Source organism: Protopterus annectens, chromosome 13.part0 (assembly GCF_019279795.1).
Source record: "Protopterus annectens isolate FY-2018-M chromosome 13.part0, PAN1.0, whole genome shotgun sequence".
In the NCBI taxonomy this organism is placed as follows: domain Eukaryota; kingdom Metazoa; phylum Chordata; order Ceratodontiformes; family Protopteridae; genus Protopterus; species Protopterus annectens.
Window position 1 is genome coordinate 974,178,419 of NC_056747.1, and position 27,724 is coordinate 974,206,142.

Below are 27,724 nucleotides of genomic sequence, written 5' to 3' on the forward strand. Positions count from 1 at the left end.
TCAGATAACACAGACCATGACCACAGACGCCTCAGACATTGGATGGGGGGGCGCATATGGAAGGCAGATGCATACAAGGACAATGGTCTCCAAAGGAAACGCATCTGCATATAAACCAAAAAGAAATGCTGGCAGTAATGCATGCCATCGAGGCCTTTCGACAACAACTGCAACAAGGCCATTTACTAATACGGACAGACAACACCACTGTGATGTGGTACATAAACAAGCAAGGGGGCACCCATTCCTACCCCCTTTGCAGACTGACAATGAATCTTTGGGAAAAATCACTGAGCCTGAACATACACTTACAATCCCAGTTTGTTCCAGGCAAAGACAATGTGCTGGCAGACAACCTAAGCAGGAATTTCATAGATCCTCACGAGTGGAGGTTACACCCAAGGACCTTCACACAACTCACCTCGACATGGGGCAGGCCAGAAGTAGACCTATTTGCCTCTCATCTCAACCATCATCTGCAAAAATTCTGTTCAAGGACATACCACCCACAAGCTTGGAAAATAGATGCTCTTTCTTTCAACTGGAACTCCCTAAAAATATATGCATTCCCACCTCTGCCACTGATGACCACAGTACTACTGAAGATCAAAGCAGAGACCCAAGGGGATCCTAATAGCTCCAGACTGGCCAAGGCAACACTGGTACCCGCTACTACGGAGCATATGTCACAACAAGAAGTGGGCCCTTCCCCAATGGCCCCTACTTTTGACTCGGCACAACTTCAAAACAGTGCATCCAAACCTTCAGACACTGCAGCTAACAGCCTGGGAGATTCCATGAATAACCTCAATCTTTCTCTTTCCAAGGAAGTCCAGCAGATACGAACAGAAGCTCGAAGACCATCCACCAGAAAGGTTTACTTGGCAAAATGGAAAAGATTCAGCATTTGGAACACCAGCAAGGGTCATGATGCATCACTACTGAACATCCCACTCATCCTGGAATATTTGGCAGATATGCTTCAGAATGGGCTCTCATATTCTTCCATAAAGATACATGCTTCAGCTATTTCAGCTAGATATAACACTGATCCACCTGTGTTTTCACACCCTTTGCTAAGGCAATTCCTTAGGGGAGTCAAGAACATTAAGCCACCAATAAAGGCTCCAGTGCCAGCTTGGGACCTCAACTTTGTTCTAGAAAAACTAACTCTACCTCCTTTTGAACCAGCAGCTTCAGTGGACTTACAATTCCTCTCATGGAAGACAGCTTTCCTGTTGACAATTACCTCAGCAAGAAGGGTTTCGGAATTACAGGCCCTAATGGCAATACCACCATTCATAATCTTTCACCGAGACAGAGTCTCCTTAAGAACCAACCCTACTTTTATGCCAAAGGTGGTATCTAGGGTTTCTTTAAATCAAGCTATTCATCTACCTGTTTTCTTCCCCAATCCTGAAAACAAAGGGGAAAGACTGTTACATACCTTGGACATTCACAGACAACTTTGCTACTACCTGGATAGAACCAAGACCAGTAGGAAGTCTGATCAACTTTTTGTAGCTTACGCCCCCGGAGTACAAGGGAAAGCAATTTCAAAGCAGACTATTTCAAAATGGATTGGACATTGCATCAGATTTTGTTATTCCTTCCATGGGAAGACTGTTCCAGTCAATGTCAGACCACACTCCACCAGAGCTACAGCCACCTCTACAGCATTTTTAAGAGGGGTGCCTACAAAGGACATTCTAGAAGCTGCTACATGGAGCTCCGTGCATACATTCTCCAAACACTACAATCTCCCTCTATACTCCAGATCCAGAGCAGGCTTTGCTTCGGCAGTCCTGCAGGGTTTGATTGCCACACCATCTCTTTCCTAGAGCATTCCTCCTCCCCCAGCTAAGCTATGGTATTCTACCCACATGTTATGACTGCAGTTGCATTCTTGAAGGACATAGTACAGTTTTGTACCTACCATAAATGTAGATGTCCGATAGATATGCAACTGCAGTCGGATTTTCCCTCCCTCCATACCCCTCTATGTATTGGGTCCACTCCTATCCCTGTTCCTCTTAGCTGGGGATATCTGTTATGGTGTATCTGTTTATTGCTTATTTGTTTGGAATCCTGTTTTTTCCTTCCAATTTGATTCCAGCCTTCCTTGGAGGGCACCTGGCATCTGGGGCAAGAAACACTGAAGAAAATGGCGTCGGCTGATGCTTATGTACTCCAGCTGCTCTGACGTCGGAGAGAAATGCAACATCAGCCGACGTCGGACCCAGACTTTGGAATCCGGCCGACCGAGGGCTGCCTGAGGCAGGACAACCCACATGTTATGACTGCAGTTGCATATCTATCGGACATCTACATTTATGGTAGGTACAAAACTGTACTTTTTGGGTAGTGAATGGCATATGAAGAATGTAAGTGAGGAAGTTAAATTAGGAGAACAAAAAAGAACTTTATATTCAAAAAGGAAGGACAAAGTTTGAATTTTTTTTGTTGCTGTTTTCAAGTTTGAATAATGGTTTCTTTTTCTGCATAAAGGGGTAAAAGCCCTCTGGCTCATCGTTTACTGGTGGAAGTGTTATGGAGTTGGCCAGTCCACAGATCTTGTGGACTGTTATATCCCTGCACCTTCGGCAGCTGCAACTCTACTATAACTGCCTAGGAAGATTAATGTGTGCATCTAAGCATGCTCACCCTTCTGACCAATGTGTTGCAGTGCAACATGAGCATGTTGTGCTCTTCCTTCTGGAGTGGTACACAAGCTGCCCACTCCCATCCTTCCCATCCTAGTTCCTTCAGTGCTCGTATTGGTAGTCAAACAGGTTAATCCCTCTATACCAAAATGTGAGAAAGTGTTGAGAACAGCGATGGTAGGGTATGGACCTGCATTGTGTTACATAGTTGTGTTTGCTGCTATTCAGGAATATTAGTGTCTTGCATGTTACAGGGTTTTGATTCTTTAAGGAATGGACTTGCATAATTGTTGTCATTCACATTTCTAAACTGGATTTTACTGTTTTGCCTTGGTGTCTGTTTGAGCGATCACCCATTTGACCTTCTAGCCTCCCCTGCAGAACTCCCCTGTTGGCTCACTTATTCACCATAGCCCATTCTTTCCCCTTGGGGCAAAATTTGGGAGTCGGTTATCTGTGGTGGTGGCCAGAAGTTTCTGTTTGTAGCCGTAGTGCACCATGACAAGCTGTGACTTATTCTGCATGCTTGCATCTAAATATAAATGCTGTCGTCAGTTGTGTAGTGTGCTATATATGCAAGTATGTGTCTTTGTCCTCCACTTGGGTAAACTATGGCCGACTTCGCCTTAGGTGGGTGAGCTGGCATTAACCATTCCATTCTTACCTCCCTGCACAAACCAAAGAGGGGTATTGCTTTTGATTAACATTTTTGTATGTTTTACTGGTGTGTTATTGCACTCTATATTTAATGTGGGTTTTGTATAGCCATTGGATAAGTAAAGTACATTTGATTCTTCTTTATAAGAGGATCTTGTATAATCCAGTAGGAGTGCCCAGTTTTTGGAATAAGTAAATTAATAGATTACTTCAGAATCCTTGTCTTAATCAATGCAGTTGATGTTACTACACATCACTTGTGTGGAGTAGGACTGGGAGTGAGGTATAAAACTATTCTGACCTTGGCAGTGATTCTGCACTGGGATACTTTGATCCCCTCTTTGGCTCCAAATGTCTAGGGGGACAGATGTCTTTGGGTAGCCAGAGTTTGTGTAAGGGCACCTGGAGCAGTTAGTGGGAGATAGGAGGAAACAAAAAAAAATGTTAACATATCTATAGAAAGAGACTGCAATAAATTGAGAATAATATACTGGTCATCTTATGTTGTCATATATGAGATGTATTTTAAAATATTGGCTACCCTTGGGTTTGATTCTGTTTTATAGAGCCGAGGCATAACTGCTTACATGTTGCATGACTGAAGCAAAAGTGTGAACTGGAATGTTGATACAGTAGCTTAAGTAAGAAATATAGGCTTTCAAAGGAACTGTGTATTTTCTTTCTACTGTAATTAAAAGTATGTATGTGAATATTGGCTTTATTTTCAATATTTATTGTTTTCAAAAACTATCCAAATGTTTATTTTTCTTTGTGTAGGGAATTGTGAGAGCTATCAAAGACTATCAGGTCCCACTTAAGGAGCATGAAGTTACAATTTTTGTCCGAAGAGGAGGCCCCAATTATCAAGAGGGTCTTCGTGTCATGGGCGAAGTTGGTCTGTGATTTTTTTTTTTTCTTTTTAACTTCAATGTTGTTTTTAAACGCTGTTTATTCTGAATCTTAGTACTCTAAATACCTGAGAATTCCTCAAAAGGCTTTTTATCTAATATTTTGTATTTTTATTGTCAGGCAAGACCACTGGTATTCCAATCCATGTCTTTGGAACAGAGACCCACATGACTGCTATTGTTGGCATGGCACTTGGACACCGACCAATTCCTAACCAGCCTCCTACTGCAGCACACACTGCCAATTTTTTGCTCAATGCTAGTGGCAGTACTTCTGTAAGTTATGGATTGTTTACTGCTTTGTGTTGTTGTTGACACATGTTTTTGTTGCCTTTCTAATATACTATTTTTATCTAATTTTATACACATTTACTGATTGTTTCTCTAACAAGTAAGACTTGTCATAGTTAAACTTGCAATAAATGATGAAAGTGGTGCAGTTAAAAGTGTAGACATCACTAATTGTTTGAGCTAGATCATTGAAAGAACAATTTTAATAATAGTTGGCATGCTAATCCACCTGCCCACAAGTTTTGCATACCTTAATGCATTCTTGTCATGTCTGCTTCCAGAAATTTATGCTCATAAGTGCATTTTGCTACTAATCTTCTTACTTGAGTTACCCTACCCTGTGATGGCAGCCTGCATAGGACCAGCACACTCAGTAAAATGGATATTGACATTTTTCTCAACATTATCACAGTTGCAGCCAGTATACCTCAATACTTTTGTGCCAGGAGTGGAAAAACTGTCACATTTAATCAAACACTAACAAAAAAGAAAAACTTTATTCTACTTCATTACTTTGCACACCTCACATATTCTTGAAAAATCTACAGTACTAAAACCTTGGTCTGGTAAGAACAGTTGAAGGATGTTTAAAGCAGCCCTGGGCATAATCACCTCTCAAAAAATCGGTACAAAACCACATGTATCCCGACTTTAAATTATGCATGTTAATGATTGCAGCTTATTTAATAATTGAAAAAAAAATACAACTTTCTGTCCTCATATGCTAACAGTACCTTAGTCTTTATAACAAACCAGAAAAAATAATAAAAAAATATTAAGTACCACTAGGCAGGAACCATTTGAATTAGGACTAAAATGTTACTTGGAACTTGATGTTACACTGAGCGGTCATAGGGCTTTGGCTTTTAAATCTCCCTCTCCTCCCTTTGACTTGGCAGATGAGGATGATAAAAAGTTTCCTCAGAGATGGCTTGCCGCAGCACTTATATGTGCTTTAGAGTAGGTTAACATCCTAATAGAGATGTGGCCAAGCAAAATAAACTGAAATGTGATATTAAAACTGTATGCTCTGAACTGTCTACACTATTGGTGCCTTCTTGTTTGGATTTCTGGTTGGCAGATATCAGTGATAAATTTGAAAATACAAACAAGAATTAATTGATTGTAAGACCATTAAACTGAAGAGAGAGTTGCAGGACTACAAATTTGGTCAGGCTTTCCTTTGGAAATCTAATAATCATTCTGCTCATCAGGATGAAAGACATCATTCCAGGAAGTCTTCAAATCCACAGAAGGGAGTTTCATTTACGTCAGATGCTTTGGGTGTTTGTACAGGTATAGATTTGTATGGAGCAGTCTTTTCCTCCTTTGCCACCGGCTTAGGAGCCATTAAATCTCTAAAGAGACTTTTGGAATGGATATTCGGACCGAAGAGAGAATTTTAGTGAGTGAAAACGAGGAAGGAATCTACCAGAATCTGGTAATTTATCTGCATGAAAGGGCCAACAAAAGCTTAGGCAGGGCAAATGTCAGTAATAAATAAGAAACAGCCTCAGTTACTCACAGCAGGAAAAAGAAAAGTAACAAAATTTATTATGTTAGCGCTTTCACGGTATTCACCGCTTCATCAGACATACATTCTCTTAAAAAACAAACATTTTAAAACCATATCAATCAATGACATCGCAAATCAATTAAATTAAAGACACATTATCAAGCACTTAAAATTTTTTAAAAATAGCAGTTTAGTCTTTCATCATACTTCAATGCTTCAGTCTTTCATCATACTTCAATGCTTCAGAGGTCTCCCTTTTAAGAAGGGTTTTAGAGAGACTTTGGGATTCAGTCCCGGAGGTCTGTCTGCCTGAAGTTTAATTATCCAATTTTGCTCTGCCACTTCAGTTTTGTTTTTAAAGTCTCCTGCCATTATATCTTCAGCTAACACCTAAGCTGTGATTCATTCCTTCTTTTAAAACATGTGCCAATGCGCTAATTTCTTTTGTGTTTCGTACATCCCTGTAGTGCTCAAGCATCCTGTCTTTCAGCATATGCTTGGTAATGGTTTTACCAATGTAGTATGCACAACATATCTTACAGAAACTGAAATAAACCACATTTTTTGTCCTACAATCAGTGTAAAAATTAAAGTCAATGTTAATAGGGTGTTGATAAGATTCACCTGTATATACATATTTACATTCACTACAATTTCTGCATTTATGTGTACCATTTTTTTCTGAAGGAATTTCGTGGTTATTATTCAGATTATAGCAAAGATGCCTTTTAAGGGATGTGTTCTTAAATGAAAAGCACTGTGTTTCACCCATCACATTTTCAAATTCATCTCCTGTTCTTAGATTGTTCCAATTAGATTTCACAATGTCACATGTACTGTTAATATCACTGGAGTATGGCAGGGTGACCCTAAAATCACCAGGCTTCACTCAATTTGGTTTTGAGTTTATTTCAAGTGGAGTCTCTTCTCCATAGTATGGCCTGCATCTATTCTGCTTTTCTCTCCTGGCTTCTGTGATACAGCTGTCTATCTCTGCAGCTTTGTAGCCCCTACTAAGGAATTAGACTTTAAGATTTGATAGTGCCCTTTCCAGACATTTCTATTTGCATGTCGAGGGTTCATACTACTATTATGTAGGATGTTATTTCTCCTAACCGGCTTTCTATAAAGGCCTGTGTGTATTGTGTGTAGTTCCCCTGTATAATCTTAACATCCAAGAAATCAATGTCACTAAAAGAATATGTGTAAATTTAAGGAAACTAGTAGTACTAGTATGCAGATATGCAATAAAGTCATTCAGATGTTCAATAGTGCCATCCCACAACAAAAAGACATCATCTACAAAGCGTGTATACCATTTCAGATTCTCAGTAAATGTGTTGTTAGATAAAACATAATCCATTTCCCATTGAAATAAGCAAAGGTTGGTGTAGCTGGTCGCACATGGTGTGCCCATAGCTACGCCAACCCTCTGCAAGTAAAATTCATTATTAAATGTAAAAACATTGTTGTCAAATATTAGTTTTAACAGCATACAGATAAGAGAAATCTTCCTGTAATTCCAATTCTTACTGTTCAGAAACTTCCTGATACTAGATATTCACCATTCATTGGGAATGACTGTAAATAAGGATTCTGTGTCCATGGTCACAAACCAATAATCAGTATGTAAGTTACATGTTTGTCTATACAAATTCTGTAAAAATGCTTGGTGTCCTTCAATATAGTAACACATTGATCTAGAAAGGGGGTTAGATTATTTTTCACATAAATAGACAGAGGTTCAGCCACCCAGCCCTTGCTGGATACTATAGGACACATAGGTGGTATTTTCAGATGTTTATGTACTTTGGGCAGTCCATACAGGTTAGGAATTAATGGATATTCTACTTTAAAGCATTCAAATAAAGGTTCATTAATCAAATTGGCAATCAGTAGATCAAATAGCAAAAAAGAGACCTTCTTAATAATCCCTTTCACAGTGGAACCAGATACATTTAAGTATGTGTCAATATCATTTAATAAAATGTTCATCTGCTGTAAGTAGAGGTCTTTGTCTAAGACCACAACCCCCCCTCCCTTCAGCTGGTCTAATAACAGCACTAGATATATTCTTTAGTTCATGTAGTGCATCGTGTTCAGCCTTTAATATGTTATAAAACTTAGCTTTACCTTGTCCAGCTAATTTCTCTCTAATTTGTTTCTCGCACGTTCCAATGAAAGTCTCTACCATAGGGTGTGAGGGTGGAATGAAAGTACTTGTTTTTTTAAAAACTTCATACATAGATGTCTCTTCCTTAAATAAAGCTTTTAAGTTAAAATTACGCCCAAACAACTTTAGACATTTTAACCTCCACCAAATCTGTTCTTTGGGCAGGTATAAAATGAAGACCTTTTGATAGTACAGAAAGTTGCTTATCAGTTAGTGAATAAGACGGAATGTTTATTACTAAACCTGTCTCTTCCATTTCCGTTCCTGGCTGTCTGAGTGTTGGTGCTCTGTAGCCATCGTAGTCTCCCTCTCCTCTTGGAGCGTTCTCATATAAGGAGCGGGTCTTTTAATAAAACAAATTTCTGTTTGATTGCATATGTGCTTCTGACTGTTCGACCTCTATAGAAACCGATGCAACAATCTGCGGTCTCACAACTCTCTCAGAGAGATTATTAGCACTGACTCTATTAATCACTTGTACTGACTGTGTGGACTCAGTGGGCTCGATTTGCATACTTGTAATGTCATTAGCATTAGTAGCCAATGTATTTGGTGCTTCCATTACAACATTAGATGCTGGTACTTCCTTCAACACTTCTATTGTTTGTTCAACTTTTCTGTTCATTTCCTGATCTACAGGTTGCGAATCAGTAGCATTTCTGCTCCTGGGCCAGGAAAAAACGCCCCTCTTTCAAAATCATTGATGTCTCCCTGCAGTTTTCAAATTTTAGTTGCCTGTAGCCTCTTCTCATGCGATAAAATATTATCACAAAGTACATCAAGTTTTTCTCCTATTGCATCTTCTGAATAGCTGTCAAGTATCTCATTCTGAAAGTTATTTATTTGTTCTTGCAACTCTTTTTCTTGTGGCAAAAATAATTTAATAAGGAGCTGCATATATTGTGCGTTAAGTGCAAGATTCAAGAGTTGCCAGTCTTTAAGTAGCCCTGAATAAGTCTGTCCATAGCTAGGGTATAGTGAGCACCCTAAGACCTCTCGGTACAACTTTGTGCTGCAAGGAAGCCTCAAAGTGAAAGCTCTGCCATTGTAAGCACTTATATTTGTATAGTTTATTCTCCAATGCCTGGTACTTCTCATGGAAGCTTGCATACATATTCTCATGCTGTATCTCTGGAACAGAGTGAGATAGAATTCCATTCTGCAGCAAAGGATTAATGCTAGTGTTCAAAACATTAGCCCAGCGGCATATAATGTTGATAAGAACCATTCTTACTTGATGAAGGATTATAGGGAAGTTCAACTTGGATGTTAGCAACATCACCTTCTGCCATGTCCAAGTACAAGCCAGCAAAATAGGAGTAAACAAAAAAGAAAACAGCTTACACTTGCAGCGTAACCAACAGCAGTAAAACAGTGGAAAATAAATAAGAAACAGCCTCCGTTACTCACAGAAGGAAAAATAAAAATAAATTTTATTATGTTAGTGCTTTCACTGTATTCACCGCTTCATCAGACATACATTCTTTTAAAAAACAGAAGCATTTTAAAACCATATCAGTTAATGACATCACAAATCAATTAACAAATTAAAGACATTATCAAGCACTTAATTTTTTTTAAAAAACTATCTTAAAAATAGCAGTTTAGTGTTTCATCATACTTTAATGCTTCAAAGGTCTCTCTTTTAAGAAGGGTTTTAGAGAGACTTTGGGATTCAGTCCGCGGAGGTCTGTCTGCCTGAAGTTTAATTATCCAATTTTGCTCTGCCACTTCAGTTTTGTTTTTAAAGTTGCCTCCCCTTATACCTTCAGCTAACACTTCTAATACAAAGAAACTAAAGCTAAGATTCATTCCTTCTTTTAAAACCTGCTGTGCCAAGGCACTAGTTTCTTTTGTGTTTCGTACATCCTTGTAGTGCTCAAGCATCCTGTCTTTCAGCATACAATTGGTTTTACCAATGTAGTATGCATAACATATCTTACAGAAACTGAAATAAACCACATTTTTTGTCCTACAATCAGCGTAAAAATTAAACTCAGTGTTAAAGTGCAATATAGGGTGTTGATAAGATTCGCCAGTATATACATATTTACATGCACTACAATTTCTGCATTTATGTGTACCATTTCTTTCTGAAGGAATTCCTTGGTTATTATTTAGATTATAGCAAAGATGCCTTTTAAGGGATGTGTTCTTAAATGAAAAGCACTTTTTCACCCGTCACATTTTCATATTCATCTCCGGTTCTTAGAATGTTCCAATTATCTTTCACAATATCACATGTACTGTTAATATCACTGGAGTTTGGCAGGGTGACCCTAAAATCACCAGGCTTCACTCAATTTGGTCTCCAGTTTATTTAAACTGGAGTCTCTACACCATAGTATGGCCTGCATCTATTCTGCCTTTCTCTCCAGACTTCTGATACAGCTATCTATCTCTGCAGCTTTGTAGCCCCTACTAAGGAAATCGACTTTAAGATTTGATCGTGCCCTTTCCAGATCAACATCATCATTGAAAAGCCTCATTGTTCTGAAATGGCAGAAATGTTAATGCCCTTAATTCTGTTTAGTTGGGTTTGTATATTTCTGGTATTGATTTGTTTATTCCGACCATTTTAACACGGAATGCACATTTTAAAACATAACTTTTTTAGACTGATACGCAAATTGCATTTATTGTATTTTTTGAATGTCATGGGGGGTTGCATTCTTTATCTGATCTGGAGGGTGATTTAGTTTGAATGCTCAGAGCATTACTACAAAAGTTATTTGTTAGTTATTTCTTTCATGCCACCTTTAAAACATGAAGGCATTAAATAGTTTTCTGGTATGCTTAACTATGCAGTTGAATCAGCTTATAAAAAGTTTATATCTGCAAAACAGAATATTCAATGTAATTTGTCTACGAAAGAATGGAGTGGACTACAGTTGCTTTCTAAAAATGATTAAACTATGACAAAGGCTTTAAAATTATTCTGAATTGTTTTCAATATTTCCAAATGTGTATGTCACATTTACAAGATAATACTGTTTATGAGGTAGTTGATAGTGTAGAGTATAACAGGGTCAATGCAAATTATGTTGAATTATTAGAAAAAGTTTGCAGATTAGGATATTTTTCTCAGGCTATTTAAGATACTAAATTCCAAGTTTCTTATAGTGAGTTAGCAGTATTTTACTGCCTTTCTAAGCTACACAAAAATGTCTCAAATTCTCCCTGAAGTGACAGTCTGCAAGTATTTTTTACATAATACAGGTACGTTTTTGCTTGAATTTTTGTTGCCATATGTTTTGAAGTTGCCATCTTATATTAGAGACACTAGTGACTTTTTGGATAAAAAATCTGACTTAATATGGTCAGATGATATGTTTTTTTATGAGTATTGATGTGCAAAGTCATTAAACTAATATTAAACATAATGTAGGTTTAGAGGCTGTTAAATATTTTCTAGGAGATACTTTGTTGTCTTACTGTATTATTAGAACTTTTATGTTTTTGTTTGACTAATCTTTTTTTTTTGTATTCAACTGTATATATTGTGACGCCCGTGGACTGGCCCAGTAATCAAGGATCCTCAATCCTCACCACTACCACCAGTGAGGGGTGTGCACATTGGGAAGGATAACAAGTACGCACACAGTAAAGTACAATTTCCCTTAAGAGCACACAGAGATCACAGTCAGTCTGGGGCTGGCTTCTCTTTTTCTCTCCAGCTCCCCAATAAGACTCCCCACTGGCACAGCTTTAGGGTACAGATCTCAGCCGAGTGGTCAAGCCAAAATCTCCAGCGCCCTCTCTGTCCACCCAGTGCTTTGTGTCCCTGCCCATGTAGCTGACACACACACTTTGAGATATGAATTATATAAAAACACACTCCGAGAGAAGGCTGGCACAGGTTCTCCAGATATGCCCCCTTTTGCCCAGACTATAAGGTAGTACCAACTGCCACCAACCACCCTTATCAGCTACTATAAAGGCCCTGACCACAGGGTGTCCAATTCTACTGTTCAATGTTGTTGTTATCCAATTGGTAAGTGTGACTAAGACTTGAAGGCTATTTAGTAGTGGCCTATACAGTGTCACCAAATACATGCAAGTACTCTTAAGAGCTTAATTTATGTCTACACAAAACAGCCACAGTTGAAAGGTTTAAAAATATTTAATAAATAAAAACACACAACAATACTCATCAATTCAACACAGTGTTAATAGTGAGTTCAGAGATAACAGGAAAATACTTTAACACAATGTTGTGGGATACTCTCACATAAATATAGAAAACAAACAGCTAGACTAGTCTGACTAGATTCCTCTCTGTCTCTAAGAGAAACTATGTTCTAAATTCTGCTTACAAGGCAAAGTGCTGGTGAGTTGTTTGTCAGCTTCAGAACAAAATACAAAATGCTGTTCCTTCTTTCTGTCCTTAAATTGATAATACATGGTACTGCTGAGTCATTTCAGATTACATCATTCTTGTTACTTGTCCTTAAGTTTCCCAGGCTCACTGGACTTAAAATGTAACATTTCTCTCTTGATCTGCACCTGCCAGGAAGCCACAGCAATAAACGACACGTTACATGTGAAACCTAGTAATTATCTATGTCCTTAAACAATAGGATTTCTAGCTACAGACATCCTATCTCAGAGCTTGAGATCAAACACGGTTGTAAAATCCTTTGCTTGTCGGCTTTCTTACAGCAGAGTGCACCGTGATTACATTTTTGAAGTTCGCTCAGAACATGCACAGTTTTCTTACATTTGTCAAACAAGCCTGTGGGTCATATTAATATTTTACAAGGATGTAGAATTATTTACAAAATTCTATCTAGCTAGGCTGGCAGCCTTCACAATCCCCCCTCCCACTGCAGTACTGCACTGACATATATCATATGCTTGCAACTCTAGACTCTGTCTTAGCAACTTGGCATGTTGCTGGCTGGTTCATAGGTAGATACTAGGCTGTTGGCCCTAGGGCCTATATAAGCCTAGCCAAAAAGGTACCCTGGCTTTCACAACCCAAAAAAATTATGTAACCGTGTTAGGGGATTGTGATCTGTAACTACATTGAATTTCCTTCCGTACAGATAAGGATGAAGTTTCTGCAGTGCTCACACTATGGCTAGACTTTCCCTCCCTCTGAAGAAATCTGGCTAAGTACAGCTGCCACCCCATGGTTTGAAGCATCCACCTGCACAACAAATTATTTGTTGTAATCTGGACTGGCTAACACAGGGGGTCCTTCCAAAGCTTCTTTAAGCTTCTGGAATGCTTGCTCACATGCTGAGGTCCACACTATCTTATCTGGCCTGTTTTTCATTGTCATGTCTGTGAGGGGAGGAGCTATGGTACTATAATTGGGGACAAACTTTCTGTAGTACCCTGCTGTCCCTAAGAATGCCCTCACCTGCTTTTTGGTATCAGGTGCAGGCCATGCCTGATTGGCTTCCACTTTGGCAGGTTCTGGTGTAATCTTATGGCTTCCACTTTGGCAAGTTCTGGTCTAATCTCACCACTCCCCAGTGTGTCCCAGGTAGGAGACCTCCGCCATACCCACCTGACATTTGCTGGGCTTAATGGTCAGCCCATCCCTTTGTAGTCTGCCCAGCACCTCCCTGACATGCTGAAGGTGCTCTTGCCAGGAATGACTGTAGATGGCAATATCATCTAGGTAAGCAAGAGCAAACCCTCCCGGTCCTGCTAGGATATGATCTACCAGCCTCTGGAAGTTGCTGGGGCATTTTTCATACCAAAGGATATCTTTGTGAACTCGTACAAGCCAAAAGGAGTCACAAAGGCGGACCTCTCTGTAGCACTGGGAGTCGAGGGCATCTGTCAGTAACCCTTGTTACTTAGCCCCAGCCTGCTGCTCTAGGGCATCTGTCTTAGGCATGGGGTAAGCATCTGACTGTGTGACTATTTAATTTCCCGTAATCCGCACAGAACCTGGTGCTGCCATCATTCTTTGGCACCAGCACCACTGGGGAGGCTCAGGGACTGTTGGACTTCTGAATTACCCTTTGTTCCAACATTTCCTGTATCTCCTCCCTCAGAGTCTGTTTGACTCTCTCAGGCACAATATAAGGGTCTGGCCTAATAGGCCTTTGGGGTCCTGTATCCATCTGGTGCTGCACCAGGTGGGTGCACCCTGGTTTCCCAGTGAACATGTCCCCAAGCTCCTGTAACACTGCTTGGATTTCTCGAACCTGGGTAGGAGATAGCTGCTGGGACATTGCCACCCCTTCCACTGAAGTGTCAGTCCGAGCCTCACTGAGGAGATCAGCCACCAGATCTCCTTCAGACTCCTCCTGCAATCCGATGCAAGTACACAGCACAAGGGCCTCCCTATCATAGTAAGGTTTTATGTTAACGTGGTACAATTTGTGCCCTTGCCTCCTGCCTAGCAGTTCTACCTTGTAGTTAACATCACTGACCTTCCTTACCACCTCATAGGGTCTCTCCCAGGCTGCCTGCAGCTTATGTTTGACAGGAATGAGAACCAGTACCTGCTGCCCTACAGCATACTCTCCAGCTCGAGCATTCCTGCCCTAGCAGACCTTTTTCTGGTGTTGGGCTTTTGCCAAGTTCTCCTGGGCCAAGCCCATGAGTTCCCTGAGCCTCGTCCTGAAGTTTAAGACATATGCCACAACAGACTCCTTGTGGGGTTCTCACACACCTTCCTCACTCATCACTAATTAAGTCTAGAGGCCCCCTCACCCTATGCCCATACAATAACTCTCAAAGGGTGAAAAGCCTGTGGATTCCTGGGGAACCTCTCTGCAAGCAATTAACAGATGGGGCAATATTTGCCCCACTCCCTCTGGTCTGCAAATGCTTGTAGCATTGACTTGAGTGTAGAGTTTAACCTGTCAACAAGACCATTAGTCTGGAGATGGGAGGGGGGTGGTCTTAAGGTGCTACACCCCACAGTACTTCCACAGACAAGCCAACAGGTCTGACATGAAATTGGCACCTCTGTCAGTTAGTATTTCTTTTGGGAAACCTACCCTCCTGAAAATCTCTAACAAATTATTTGCCATTTTTTCTGCCTCAATGGAGGACAAAGCCACTGCTTCAAGGTATCTGGTAGCATAATCTACTACTACTAGGATATACTTTTTTTCCCTGTGGAACTTGGGGTACTCAGAGGCCCCACAGTATCCATAGCTAACCTCTGAAATGGCTCCTCAATCACAGGCATCAAAGGAGCTTTCACCTAGTCTCCTGCCTTGCCTACATTTTGGCACTGCTCAAAGGTCCTGCAGTACCCTATTACATCTCTGGAAATCAAGGCCAATAAAAGTTCTGCATAATACATCTCTTTGTAAGTTTTATGCCCGTATGACCTGCAAAGGGAATATCATTGGCTATGGCTAGAGGTGCCAGATGGTAGGCTCTAGGCACTACCAACTGCTGCATTTGCTCACCTTCTAGCCCTCTGTCAGGGCTCCACTCTCTGTACAGTAACCCTTTGTCCCAGTATATAGATTCCCCCTTCCCTTGAGAGTCAGGTGTCTCGCTAGCTACCTGCCTCAGGCCTTGTAATGTAGGTTTCTGAGAGCTGAGCCTGCCTCAACTCTCTTTGTAACCCTTCCCAGCTCCCCTTCTACAGGAAGTCTGGTATCCTCTGACAGCGGTGCCTGACTGTCCGCCTGGGTACTGCTCACCTCTGCCTTGTAGTCACTCTGTCTAAGGGACCATCAGTATCAACAAGCAGTTGTGGCTCACCTTTGTTCTCAGTGCTACAGGGAAGTAACCACCTCTCCGGTCCTCACTGCAAGTGTGAGGTCTGACTGGACATCCCCCAGGCTACCAGACCCACATGCTTGTCTCCAAGCCTGACTGCATGTAACTGCATGCGCACATAGTACTGCATTATCAGAATCCTTCCCTATCAGGACATTTGCAGGGTGGTAGTTTGGTACCCCTGTTGTCTCAAGACAACCTACTATTGGCATTTTGTTATTCCCACTTAAGGGCTCTCTCACATTTTGTTCAACACCTTGTTTCCGTGGACATCTATATACCACATGGTCCTGCTTGTTGCATTCAAAACATTTAACCCTAGGTCCTGGACATGTACCTGGAATAGTGGCTTTCCCTGCTACTAGCAGATTCTGTTGTGGCAGTCTGGGCTGCCCATCATGGGTTCCCTTAAACCCATGAGCAGCACTGGGTGTCCCTTTCCTGTGCAGTGATGCCCTGCTTGCTAGGTATAGGTCTCCGTTTTTCCTCAACTCATTTACAGTAGAGCATTGTCCATCAGCTAACCAGATCTTCTTGTCCTCAGGCAAACTGCCAAGGGCTTGTTTCCTCACCAAAAGGTCTGCCAGACCTTCCAAAGTGGTGACCTGACATGCACTCACCCACCTATGAAAATAAGTGCTTAGTTCAGCAACATATTCACACACACTTTCATCTGGTCATGAAACCTTTTCCTATAAGCTTCAGGTGTTAGCTTACAAAATTGTAGCAAACAATTCTTTATAGCATTATAATTTAAGAAGTCATTGTCAGACAGTTTGAACAAAATAGTTACAACTTTACCATGGAGTAAGGGGGTCAGGAACTGTACCAGAGCCTTTGGTCAACATCATACTGTTTACATGCCCTCTCAAACATATTAACAAAACTATCAAAATTATCCCCCTCTGTAAACTGTGGAAGAAATTTACTGACCTTTTGTGCTTCTGGGGTCTGGTTACTCCCTTCCCCATTACCTCCATGATTCTGGCAAAGAGTCAGCATCTCATTTTCTTGTTGCCTCTGCCTCTCTTCCTCAGCTTCCAGGTGTAACAGTTTCTCATTCTCCTCAGCCTACAGACGTCACAATTTCTCATTTTCCTCGGTCATTAGACACCTCAGTCTCTGCTGCTTCTATTTCCAACCTCTTGGCCTACAACTCGACTCTCTCTAACTCCAGATGGATTTTTCAGTCCTCTATAGAAAGGTTGAGCTGTCCATTCTCTGAGTTTTGTACATCTCCACGACTAGTCTGATCATCCTCCTGGTTGCTATTCTCTGATGCAGCTGTGCCTGAAACTGCAATCATGTCTGCCTTAGTCAGATTTCCATGCACCAGTCCTTTAGCCTGGCACATCTCGGCCAACTGGCTCCTTGTCAGCTTACCATACTCCTCTTCTGACATGCTTGCCTGCTCTCCCCGACTAACTAAGCTAACAAAAGAAATAAAACAGTTGTGATCTGTACTCTGAGTGTTCACTGCATGGCTAATTTAGACTACAAAAACACCTTCAGTGATCAGTGTACATAAGCTACAGGAATTCACTACCCATGCCACTACAAGCCAATTAATATGTGATGCGGCTAACTCACGGCTATCAAACAATTAATATTTAATGCCCGTGCATTGGACCAGTAATCATGGATCCTCAATCCTCACCATTAGCACCAGTGACGGGCATGAACATTATGAAGGTTAACAAGTACACATACAGTAAAGTACAGTTTCCCTTAAGAGCACGCCGAGATGTGCTATGTACCTCACAAGACATCTACAACAACTGGAAAGGCTGCAAAAATACCTCACAAAGAGGATTACTGGCCTCAAACAGATGCCTTACGCAGACCGTCTCAAAAAACACCAGCTTTACTCCATCACATATCACCTACTCTGAGGCGATCTCTGCCTAACATACAAAGCTATGTCAAACCCAGAGCTGTTGGACATGCTCCACTTAAAGAAATCCCAATCCCTCCGAGCTACATGCTCTAGGGACCTAAACCTTGTCACCACAATAAACAGAACATGCTGGAGGGATAGATTCCTGTCCCAGAGACTTCCCATACTCTGGAACAGACTACCTATCTATGTCAAACAGAGCTCCTCATTAGCACTCTTCAAGGAAAAATCTTGATGATTGGATGGGTAATAGGAAATTCACCCCGGGGATCACTTCTGTGGTTCTGCTTGACAGGGGCACAGGAAAATAATTTTCTTGGGTGGCGAAAGCCAGGGTACATTTTTGGCAAGGCTTGTATAGGCCCTAGGGCCAATAGCTTAGTACTTACCTATGAACCTATGAGATCACAGTCAGTCTGGGGCTGGTTCTCCCTTTCTCTCTAGATCCCCAATAAGACTCCCCACTGACTCTGCATAGGGTACAGATCTCAGCCAAGTGGTCAAGCCCAAAACCTCCAACACTCTCTTTGTCCAACCAGTGTTTCATGTCCCTAGCCAAGTAGCTGACACACACACTTTGAGATATGAATTATTAGGAACCCGACAAGGGTGGGGGAACGGTATTGATGGACCAAAATTTGTATCAGGCTAAAATGTATAACATTTTACATGATTATGATAAATATACATCTGCTTCTATACACAAAATTAATTTATCATATCATAAGATAGATTTGGCCATCCAAGATCTGGTAGATCAGGAAGTCATAAAAATGGATATATTTACATATCTTAACAATACAGATCCTAGGGTACCCACGATTTCTGGGGTGCCCAAGATACACAAAAATCCATCTGACCCACCCTTGAGACCTATTGTAGCAGCACAAGGGTCCAAGACACATAACATTTCCAAGTTTTTGGACTGGAAATTGAAGGAATTGTGGGGGAGACAGGAGTATATCCTTAAAGATTCTTGGGCCTTTCTACGCAACGTCCATACCCATTTATTCAGAAACGAGGTCATATTTTTAACCATAGATGTGGTTGACCTCTTTTCAGTTATTCCATCAGATATTGGGTTGGAATGGATAGAAGAGGCCCTATGGGAATGTCCTGATATTACCCCCAATGATGTACACATGGTTACTGAACTCCTTGGTTTGGTGTTGAAAAACAATTTTGTTTTCTTTTCTGGAGAGTATTTTCAGCAGATTTCAGGTGTTTCCATGGGTGCCAATTGTGCCCCCACTTACGCTGACATTGTTATGTCCATATGGGAAAAGAAATTTGTGGTTAATAGTGAATTTTCTACATATTGGAACTATTACTGCAGGTTTCTGGATGATATATGTATTTTTTGGAATGGACCGGTAGAACGTATTGACGATTTTATTAAGTACATAAACACAACCACGACCTTCCTAAAATTTACATATCAAATATTCCACAATAATGTTAACTATTTGGATGTGACTCTTATCAAGGAAGGGGATGGGGTTAAGTCCTGTATATACAGAAAGCCCACATTCTCTAACAGTTACATCCATTTCCAGAGTTCACATCCTAGATTTCAGAAAAGAGGAATTGTGAAAGGTCAGTTCGTCAGGGTTTCCCGGATGACTTCACAGGATATAGATTTTAGTGATGAGTGTGACAAACTTACATCCTTATTTCTTGAAAGGGGATATCCCATAGGTCTGATACAATCAGTTCAGGAAGAGGTTACGGCTGCTCGTAATACTAGATCTGAAGTAGGATATTCATTTGTCTGCAACCTGTGGGTTATGGATCCGATATCGGATCCGAACCGGCATGGTTTTCCAGCTATGGATCCAAGCTCTCAGCTCCTCCCCTCACCCATAATGCCCTGCTCTACCCTCATGACCTCAGATCTCGTTTGCCGCGCTGGTGACTGGATTTGGGTTCTTTGCTCTCAGCTAAGTGCTTGTATTTTTACCTGTTAAAACAGAAAGTTTTAAATTTTTTGTGTATTTTTGTGTGAAAGATTAGGTTTCCCTCATTAATAGTTTTAGTTTGAGTTAAATTAAGTAATTTTTTCCCTCCCTCGCTGTTCCGTAGAGTGTGTGTGTAGGCCTGTGTGTCTTTTAAGTTACTTTTAAGTTACTTTAGTAGCTTGTAGATTATGGCTGATCAGCCAAAATCTATCTTTCTAAATGCTCGAGTGTGGCCATAAGCTCTCACCGGCTGATGGCCACACTCGGTGTGTTAGAGTCTCGGGGTTGAACACCTCACATCTGGCTGTTCCATATGTGCAGGGTTCAACCCCAGGGCACTGAGGGAGCGGAGGTCCAAGCTTGTCTTGGCGGGTCTTTACCGCCAGACTCGGCTCCGCCTCCGCTCCTTCGGAACTACTGTGGCTACAGTTGTTCCCCCTGTGGCAACCCCTCCTGCTCCTGGGACTCAACCTCCCGCTTCTGGAGAGGAGAGGGATGCTGCTAAAAAGGACCGGAGGGAGAAGCACCACAAGCGGCGGGCCGAGACCTCTGTTTCCGCCCGCCAGCCAGGCTTCTCCCCGGCTCCGTTCGGTCTCCTCCTTCTCGGCTCCGCTCCCCTGTGTGGTTTTCACCGGGTCCTGAGGAGGAGGAGACCCGATCTCCGTCGAGGCTATCGAGGAGGCACTCCAGGTCTACCTCGGTAGCCTCGCCGAGATCTACCCATAGCCTTTCTGATGCTGATCTGGACCGGATGATGAGAAGGTTCATCCAGGCCCAGATGCAGATGGGAGTGCTCTTGCCTCCCCTCGGGGAGCTCAACACCCTTTTAAGCCTATTGCTCCTTCTCCGACCCGCTATCCGGGTTCGAGCAGCTGAGCCGAGCAGCCGGGCGGGGTGGGTCGGCGCCGATAGTACTTGGTACCGGATCCGACCCTGCCCTCGAGTGCCGGACCGACCTCTCGGAGCCTGGATCCGAGCCGGATCCGGGGATCAGTGCTCGGGCGCCGTCTGTGTCGGAGCGCGTACTGTCCCCTCGGATCCGAGTGCCGCGCCGGCTCCGTCCACTCTTCGGATCCGAGGGGAGCCGATTGTCGGATCCTTTGGTCGAGGTCGGCTCCCCTCGCTTTTGATGTAGTGGAGAGGGCTCTGTTGAGGGTCTCCGGACCCCGGCACTGTTCGGCTCCGTCCCGCTCCCTCTGCACTGGGCCAGGCTTCCACCATCCGGCCCCTGGGACAGCCCGTTTCTGTGCCCCAAGTTGCTCCTATGGAGCAAATTGCTGCTGGCGGGGACTCCTCTGACAGCCCCAGAGGAGGTCCTCGCAAGCATACGTGCAAAGGAGGCACATTGACTCCCAGTCTCTCACTGAAGACACGGACTTGGAGGAAGGGAAGGCTCCCACGGTCACCCGAGGATGTCTCCTTTGGAGACATCATGGAAATGCTCCGTATAAGGGGGTGGTCTGCCCCAAGTCTTCCTCGGACGAGTCCGTGTTCTTGGAGGCATTTGAAGCGGGCCCGTCTACCTCTTGGGTGTCCCCCTGCCGACCCCTGGTGGACCTTATTACCACCAGGGCGTGGAAGGAACCGGACACCGTGGAGCCAATTCCCAAAAGACCGGATAGGATCCTTAGTCCGCCATCCGACCGGTCCCATTGGAGTAAGGGGCCTCCGGTAGATGCCATGTTGACGGCGGCCACAAAGAGGGAACTGGCTCAGGAGAGTCCTCAGTCCACCCACCGAGCAAGGAGTCTCGGATGATGGACCGCTTGGGGAAGCGGATGTTCAGTTCGCGACCTTCGGTAAGGGCGCTGAACTATTTGGCACATGTTATTCGGATGCAGCGAGATCTTATTAAGGAATACGCTGCATCCCCTGAGTCCATTTCGAGGAGGACAGAGTTCTGCACTCCACCCGTATGGCCACTCTTAGGTCAGTTACAAATACTTCTATCGGCTACTCTCCCATGCAACGGAGGGCGCCGCTAGAGCTGCGGGACAGGACTGGTCACTAGACGTCAGGCCTGGCTCCGTCCTGCGATTTTTCTGAGCCCTTCAAAGCGTCGTTGCGACGCCTTTGATGGTTCTGCTCTGTTTGGCAAGACCGTTCATGAGACGTTGACCCAGAGCGAAAAGGATGGGAAGACGCTGTCTGCCGTCGGGATCCGCTTCTCTGCACCCCAGAGGCCCTATTCTAGGAACCAAAAGGGTCAGAAGAAGATGTGGTTCCGGAAGTCGCAGCAGTCCCAGCCTGCTCCGGACAACCAGTCCTTCCGTGGCAGAGGAGGACAGGGAGGACGCCGCCCTAGAGGCAGAGGGGCTCCCAGAAACTTCGGGTCCAGGGAACCTTTCTCTGAACGGCCCGGGCAGCAACCCTGAGGGTTGCCCGACTGCTCTACTCTGGAGGCAGTCGGGGACGTTCGAGGGCACCTAGCGGCATGGGAGTCCATAACATCGGACCGCTGGGTTCTCCAAATCATATCCAGGGATATCGCATTCCTTTCCTTCACCTTCCAAAGTTGAAGTCCCTCCCAGACGTCCCACCCGGTCAACGGGAGGCCGCTTTGGCAGAAATTGGCCATCTGCTAAAGAAAAGAGCCATCCAGCCCGTTCCCCCAGACCAGATCGGATCAGGGTTCTACTCCAGATTCTTTTAGTGCCAAAAAGACGGGGAACTAAGACCAATCCTAGACCTCTCTCTCTTGAATCTGGCAGTCCCCAAAGAAAAATTCCGAATGGTCACTCTGCAATCTATTCTCCCCTTCTGGGAGAAAATCACTGGATGTGCTCGATAGACCTCAAGGACGCGTACTACCACATCCTGATGGACAGGCGCTCCAGGAGGTTTCTCCGCTTCCGGCTGGGAGCCAGTCACTACCAGTTCGGGTCCTTCCCTTTGGTCTCACCACAGCCCCAGGGTGTTCACCAAAGTATTAGCAGTGGTAGCGGCCCACCTGAGGCTTCAGGGGTGCAGGTCTTTCCCTACCTGGACGACTGGCTTACCGCCCCAACAAGGCATCTACTTCTATTGGCGAGACTCCTTTCTCCATCTTGCTCCCTTTCTGGGCATCACAATAAATACAAAAGTCCAACCTGGCCCACACAGCTCTTAGATTTTATAGGGGCCAGGCTAGACACAAGGAGTTTACGAGCCTTCCTCACTGCGGCCAGAGTTCTAAATCTGCAGCTCCAGGTGCGGCCATTCTCCATTCAAGTTCTGTTCCAGCGGAGTTGGTCCTGAGGGCTCTAGGGTCCATGGCATCGGCTATAGCACTTCTTCCTCTTGCCAGGCTCAATATGCATTCTACAGTGGACGCTCTTAGTACAGTGGTCATACCTTGCTCTCCCCATGCATCATCCCATAGCGATGAGCAAGGCTTGCAAGCGGTGCCTCTTGTGGTGGCTCCACTCCCGGATCTCCACAAAGGCCGCCCATTTTGTGCTTCTCCCCTCGCCACAGTGACCACGGACGCCTCCCGCCTCGGGTGGGGGCACTTTTGGCCGGACCATCCAAGGCACGTGGAACGATTCAGAGACCTTACTGCATATCAATGTTCTAGAGATGAGAGCAGTGCTCTTAGCGTTGCTAGCACTTCAGGACTTTCTTCCCTTGGGAACAATTGCGATTCAATCGGACAACATGTCTGTTGTCTGGTACATCAACAAGCAAGGGGAACAAGGTCTTACCCTCTTTGTCGAGAGGCCATGAGAGTTTGGGAATGGGCAATCTCCACCAATCGCTTTCTAATAGCAACGCACATTCCGGTCGGTCCAACATCCTAGCGGACAAGCTCAGTCGCACCATTCTGACCCCTTACGAGTGGTCTCTCAATTGTCAAGTAGCGGAACGCATATTCGCACGGTGGGGAACCCCTTCATGCGATCTTTTGCTTCTCCCTCAAACACCAAGTGCGACAGTTTTTTCGCTCTAATACCTCCTCCCGGAGGTACCCCAAGAGACGCTCTGGTGCATGCTTGGCCACCCGGTCTTCTGTATGCCTATCCACCCTTGCCTCTGATGCTGCAAGTTCTTCAGAAAGCCTCTCGGGTGGGTTGCAGAATGATTCTCATTGCTCCATTCTGGCCTCGACAGATCTGGTTCCCCTTCCTAAGGTCTCACTCGGTGAATCCTCCTTGGATTCTAGATCCCATCCCGGATCTGATATCCCATCCATCCTGCATTCCTCCTCCGAACCTGGACAACCTGAAGCTGACCGCTTGGCTGCTCCAGTTCCACTCTTGATAAGGACTCCCGGTATTTCTTCACCTGTAAAGGCTATTTTGGTGGCGGCTCATAAACCATCCACTAGAAAGGTTTACAAGCAAATGGAAACGCTTTCTCTTTGTGGGCGGAGCGGCAAGGCCTGAATCCCTACACGGTTCCTCTACCTTTAGTGCTTGACTTTCTAACCACTCTCTTTAACGATGGTGCCAGCAGTTCCACAGTCAAAGTTCAACTGGCGACAATTTCTCACTATCACATTGGCCATGACTCTAATCCTCTTATGTCAGCCAAATTGTGTAAAATATTTCTTAAAGGTACTTTTCTTCTCAGGCCCCTATAAAACAAGCAGTTCCTCCTTGGGACCTTTCTTTGGTCCTACAGGCCTTGACCGCCTCCTTTCGAGCCAGCGGCTACGGTGGATCTCAAATTCTTGTCCTACAAGACAGCCTTTTGGTAGCCATTACATCAGCCAAGAGAGTTTCTGAACTTCAAGCTTTATCAGCTAAACCTCCTTACTTGGTATTTCATCCGGACCGTGTCTCCCTCAGGACCAACCCGTCCTTTCTTCCTAAAATCGCTTCTGAAGCAAACATCAATCAATCCATTAACCTCCCTGTTTTCTTCCTAAATATGAAAACAAAGGTGAATATAAGCTACATTCACTAGATGTTCACAGGCAACTTAGATTTTATCTGAACAGGACAGCTGGTCATAGGCAATCCGACCAGCTGTTTATTTCCTTTGCAAAATTCAATTTGGGCAAGCCAATCTCTAAAGTTTCTCTGTCCCGCTGGATTTCACAGTGCATTTTATTGGCTTATCAAGCTTCAGGAAGGCCCGCACCGGAGGGTGTTCATGCCCATTCAACCCGGTCAGTATCTACCTCGGCAGCCTTCAAGGCTAGGATTCCTCTAGATGATATTTGTGCAGCAGCCATGTGGGCTTCATCTCATACGTTTATTTCCCACTATAAGTTGGATCTTGCATCTAGGGTAGAGCAGACTTTGGCTCCGCGGTGCTCTGGAATATCCTTCCATGATGGCCGCCCAAGATTCAGGTAGCTGGGGACTCTGTCCCACAGGTTGCAGACAAATGAATATCCTACTTCAGATTTAGAAGTTATGTACTCACCATAACGTTCCATCTGAGTAGGTGTATTCATTTGTCTGCAACCATCCCGCCCTCCTATCCCCCTGGCCTTTCAGTTTCCTGCATATTCTTTGTTACCCTTTTTAGGGTATTGTTGCTTTGGCAAACTCGATCTGAGGTCATGAGGGTAGAGCAGGGCATTATGGGTGAGGGGAGGAGCTGAGAGCTTGGATCCATAGCTGGAAAACCATGCCGGTTCGGATCCGATATCGGATCCATAACCCACAGGTTGCAGACAAATGAATACACCTACTCAGATGGAACGTTATGGTGAGTACATAACTTCTAATTTTAGTCCTATCCTGGGTAAGGGTTCTGGAGAGACTGACGGATCTACCTTGAAGGATACTGCTGGTTTATTCTCCAGTAATTTTGCCTTCATTACTGATTTTAGTACTAATGCAACACATATTAGGAAAATAGTAGAGAAGGAATGGCAATTGTTCCAGGATTTTACTGATTTGAATCTGCTCAAGGATAAGAACCTGAAAATGTTTTTTAGAAGAGGAGTTAACATCAAACGGGTATTGGAACAACATGAACAGCCCACACAGTCTTCTCGTATGAAGAAAGGAACATACAAATGTGGCCGTTGTTCCTCATGTAAATACATAATGCATGACCATCATGTATATCTAGAAAGTAGGAACAGGGACATTAAAGCCTTAAGTTATTCTGTTTGTCCACCGGGGTGGTTTATTTGGCTGTATGTCAGTTGTGCCAGGCATTTTATATCGGTAAAACCGAAAGACAGCTGAGACGTCGCATATATGAACATCAATATGACATGATCAAATTAAACAGTAAAAATGCATTGTATAGGCATTCTATTGAGTGTGAGGGGGCCAGGTTTTTGTTTTTTGTGGTGGAAACTGTTCCCAAAGACATCAGGGGTGGACCCTGGGAGGCCAAGTTATCTCACAGAGAGACCTTTTGGCAGATTCTTTTAGAATCTAATAAATTCCCGGGCCTCAACGATTTCATTTCTATTGCTCCCTGCCTTAAACTTAAGGCAGGATGTATTTAAATTAGAGTTTGCTATTCATAATGATCAAGTTTTTATATTTATGTAAAAAAAATTTTCATTGATACTTTGGCATATGAATATGAAATGTTTTTTTCATTTTATTTATTTTTGTCTAATATGATTCAATATTCACATATATATATTACCATGCAACTTTCTATATTCAATAGTGTGGGGTATATTGGTTTTATGATTTTTTATATATTGTATTTCATGAGACTAATTCATACAGGGTTCTTATGTAATTAGTATTTTCAACAGAGTTTTTTGTACATTTATATAGCTTTAAATTTATATGTTTATTCAATTTATTTTAATTGGATTATTGGATAATTGTGTATTTTATGGAGCATGGGAAGTATTTAAACAGCAGTGTACTTCAAGATTTTATCTGATGAAGTCGTATTTCTTCGATGAAAACGTGCTTATACTTCTGTTGACGTTAATAAACCATGTTTGGAACAGCAGCACCTTATTGTGAGCAATTCTTGTGGTGGAGGTTACCAGACTGGTATCAGCTGTTTTGCCTTTGTTGGTGTTCGTGTTTACAGCGTTTTTCTTTTTGTGGTACTAGATATGAATTATATGCAAACACACAGATGCTCCTGGGGAAGGCTGGTACAGGTTATCCAGCTATATATGCCCCCTTCTGCCCAAACTATAAGGTAGTACCAACCACCCTTATCAGCTGCTGTAAAAGCCCTTACCAAAGGGAGTCCAATTCTACTGTGCAATTTTATTATTATCCAGTTATTAAGTGTGACTAAGACTTAAAGGCTATTTAGGAGTGGCCTATACAATGTCACCAAATACCTGCAAGTACACTTAAGAGCATAAATTATCTCTACATAAAACAGCCACAGTTGAAAGGTTTAAAAATATTTAATAATAATAAATAAAAACACAAGACAATACTCCTCAATTCAACACAGTGCTAACAGAGAGCATTCAGAGATCACAGGAAAATACTTTAAAAAAATATTGTAGGATAGTCTCACATAAATATAAAAAAACAGCTAGATTAATCTGGCTATATTCCTATCTGTCTCTAAGAGAAACTATGTTCTAAATTCAACTTACAAGGCAAAGTGCTGGTGAGTTGTTGTCAACTTCAGAACAAAATGCTGTTCTTTCTTTCTGTCCTTAAATTGATACTACACAGTACTGCTGAGTCATTTCAAATTACATCATTCTTGTAACTTCTTAAGTTTCCTAGGCCCACAGAGCTTAAATTTAACATTTCTCTTTTGATCTGCACCTGCCAGGAAGTCACATCAATAAAAGACATTTTACATGTGAAACCTAGTAATTATGTCTTAAAACAATAGAAAGAATTTGTAGCTACAAACAGTCTGTCTTTGAGCTTGAGATCAAACAGTCGTAAAATCCTTTGCTTATCAGCTTTCTTCCAGCAGGGTGCTCTGCGGTTACATTTTTGAAGCTCAGAACATGCATATATTTGTCAAACAAGCCTGTGGATCTTATTAATATTTACAAGGACATAGAATTATTTACAAAATTCTGTCTAGCTAGAGTGAAAGCCTTCACATACATCAT

At 42.9% G+C, this 27,724-nt stretch overlaps 1 protein-coding gene across 1 annotated transcript in view; it reads left to right on the plus strand.

Annotated features, from left to right (window-relative positions):
- Positions 1 to 27,724, plus strand: part of ACLY (ATP citrate lyase) — a gene marked incomplete at its 5' end in the record, with an annotated part of 1,378,630 nt that overhangs the window by 578,039 nt on the left and 772,867 nt on the right. The window contains 2 exon segments of the mRNA XM_044054761.1: positions 4,098 to 4,215; positions 4,350 to 4,504. Of these exon segments, the coding sequence (XP_043910696.1) occupies positions 4,098 to 4,215; positions 4,350 to 4,504 (273 nt within the window).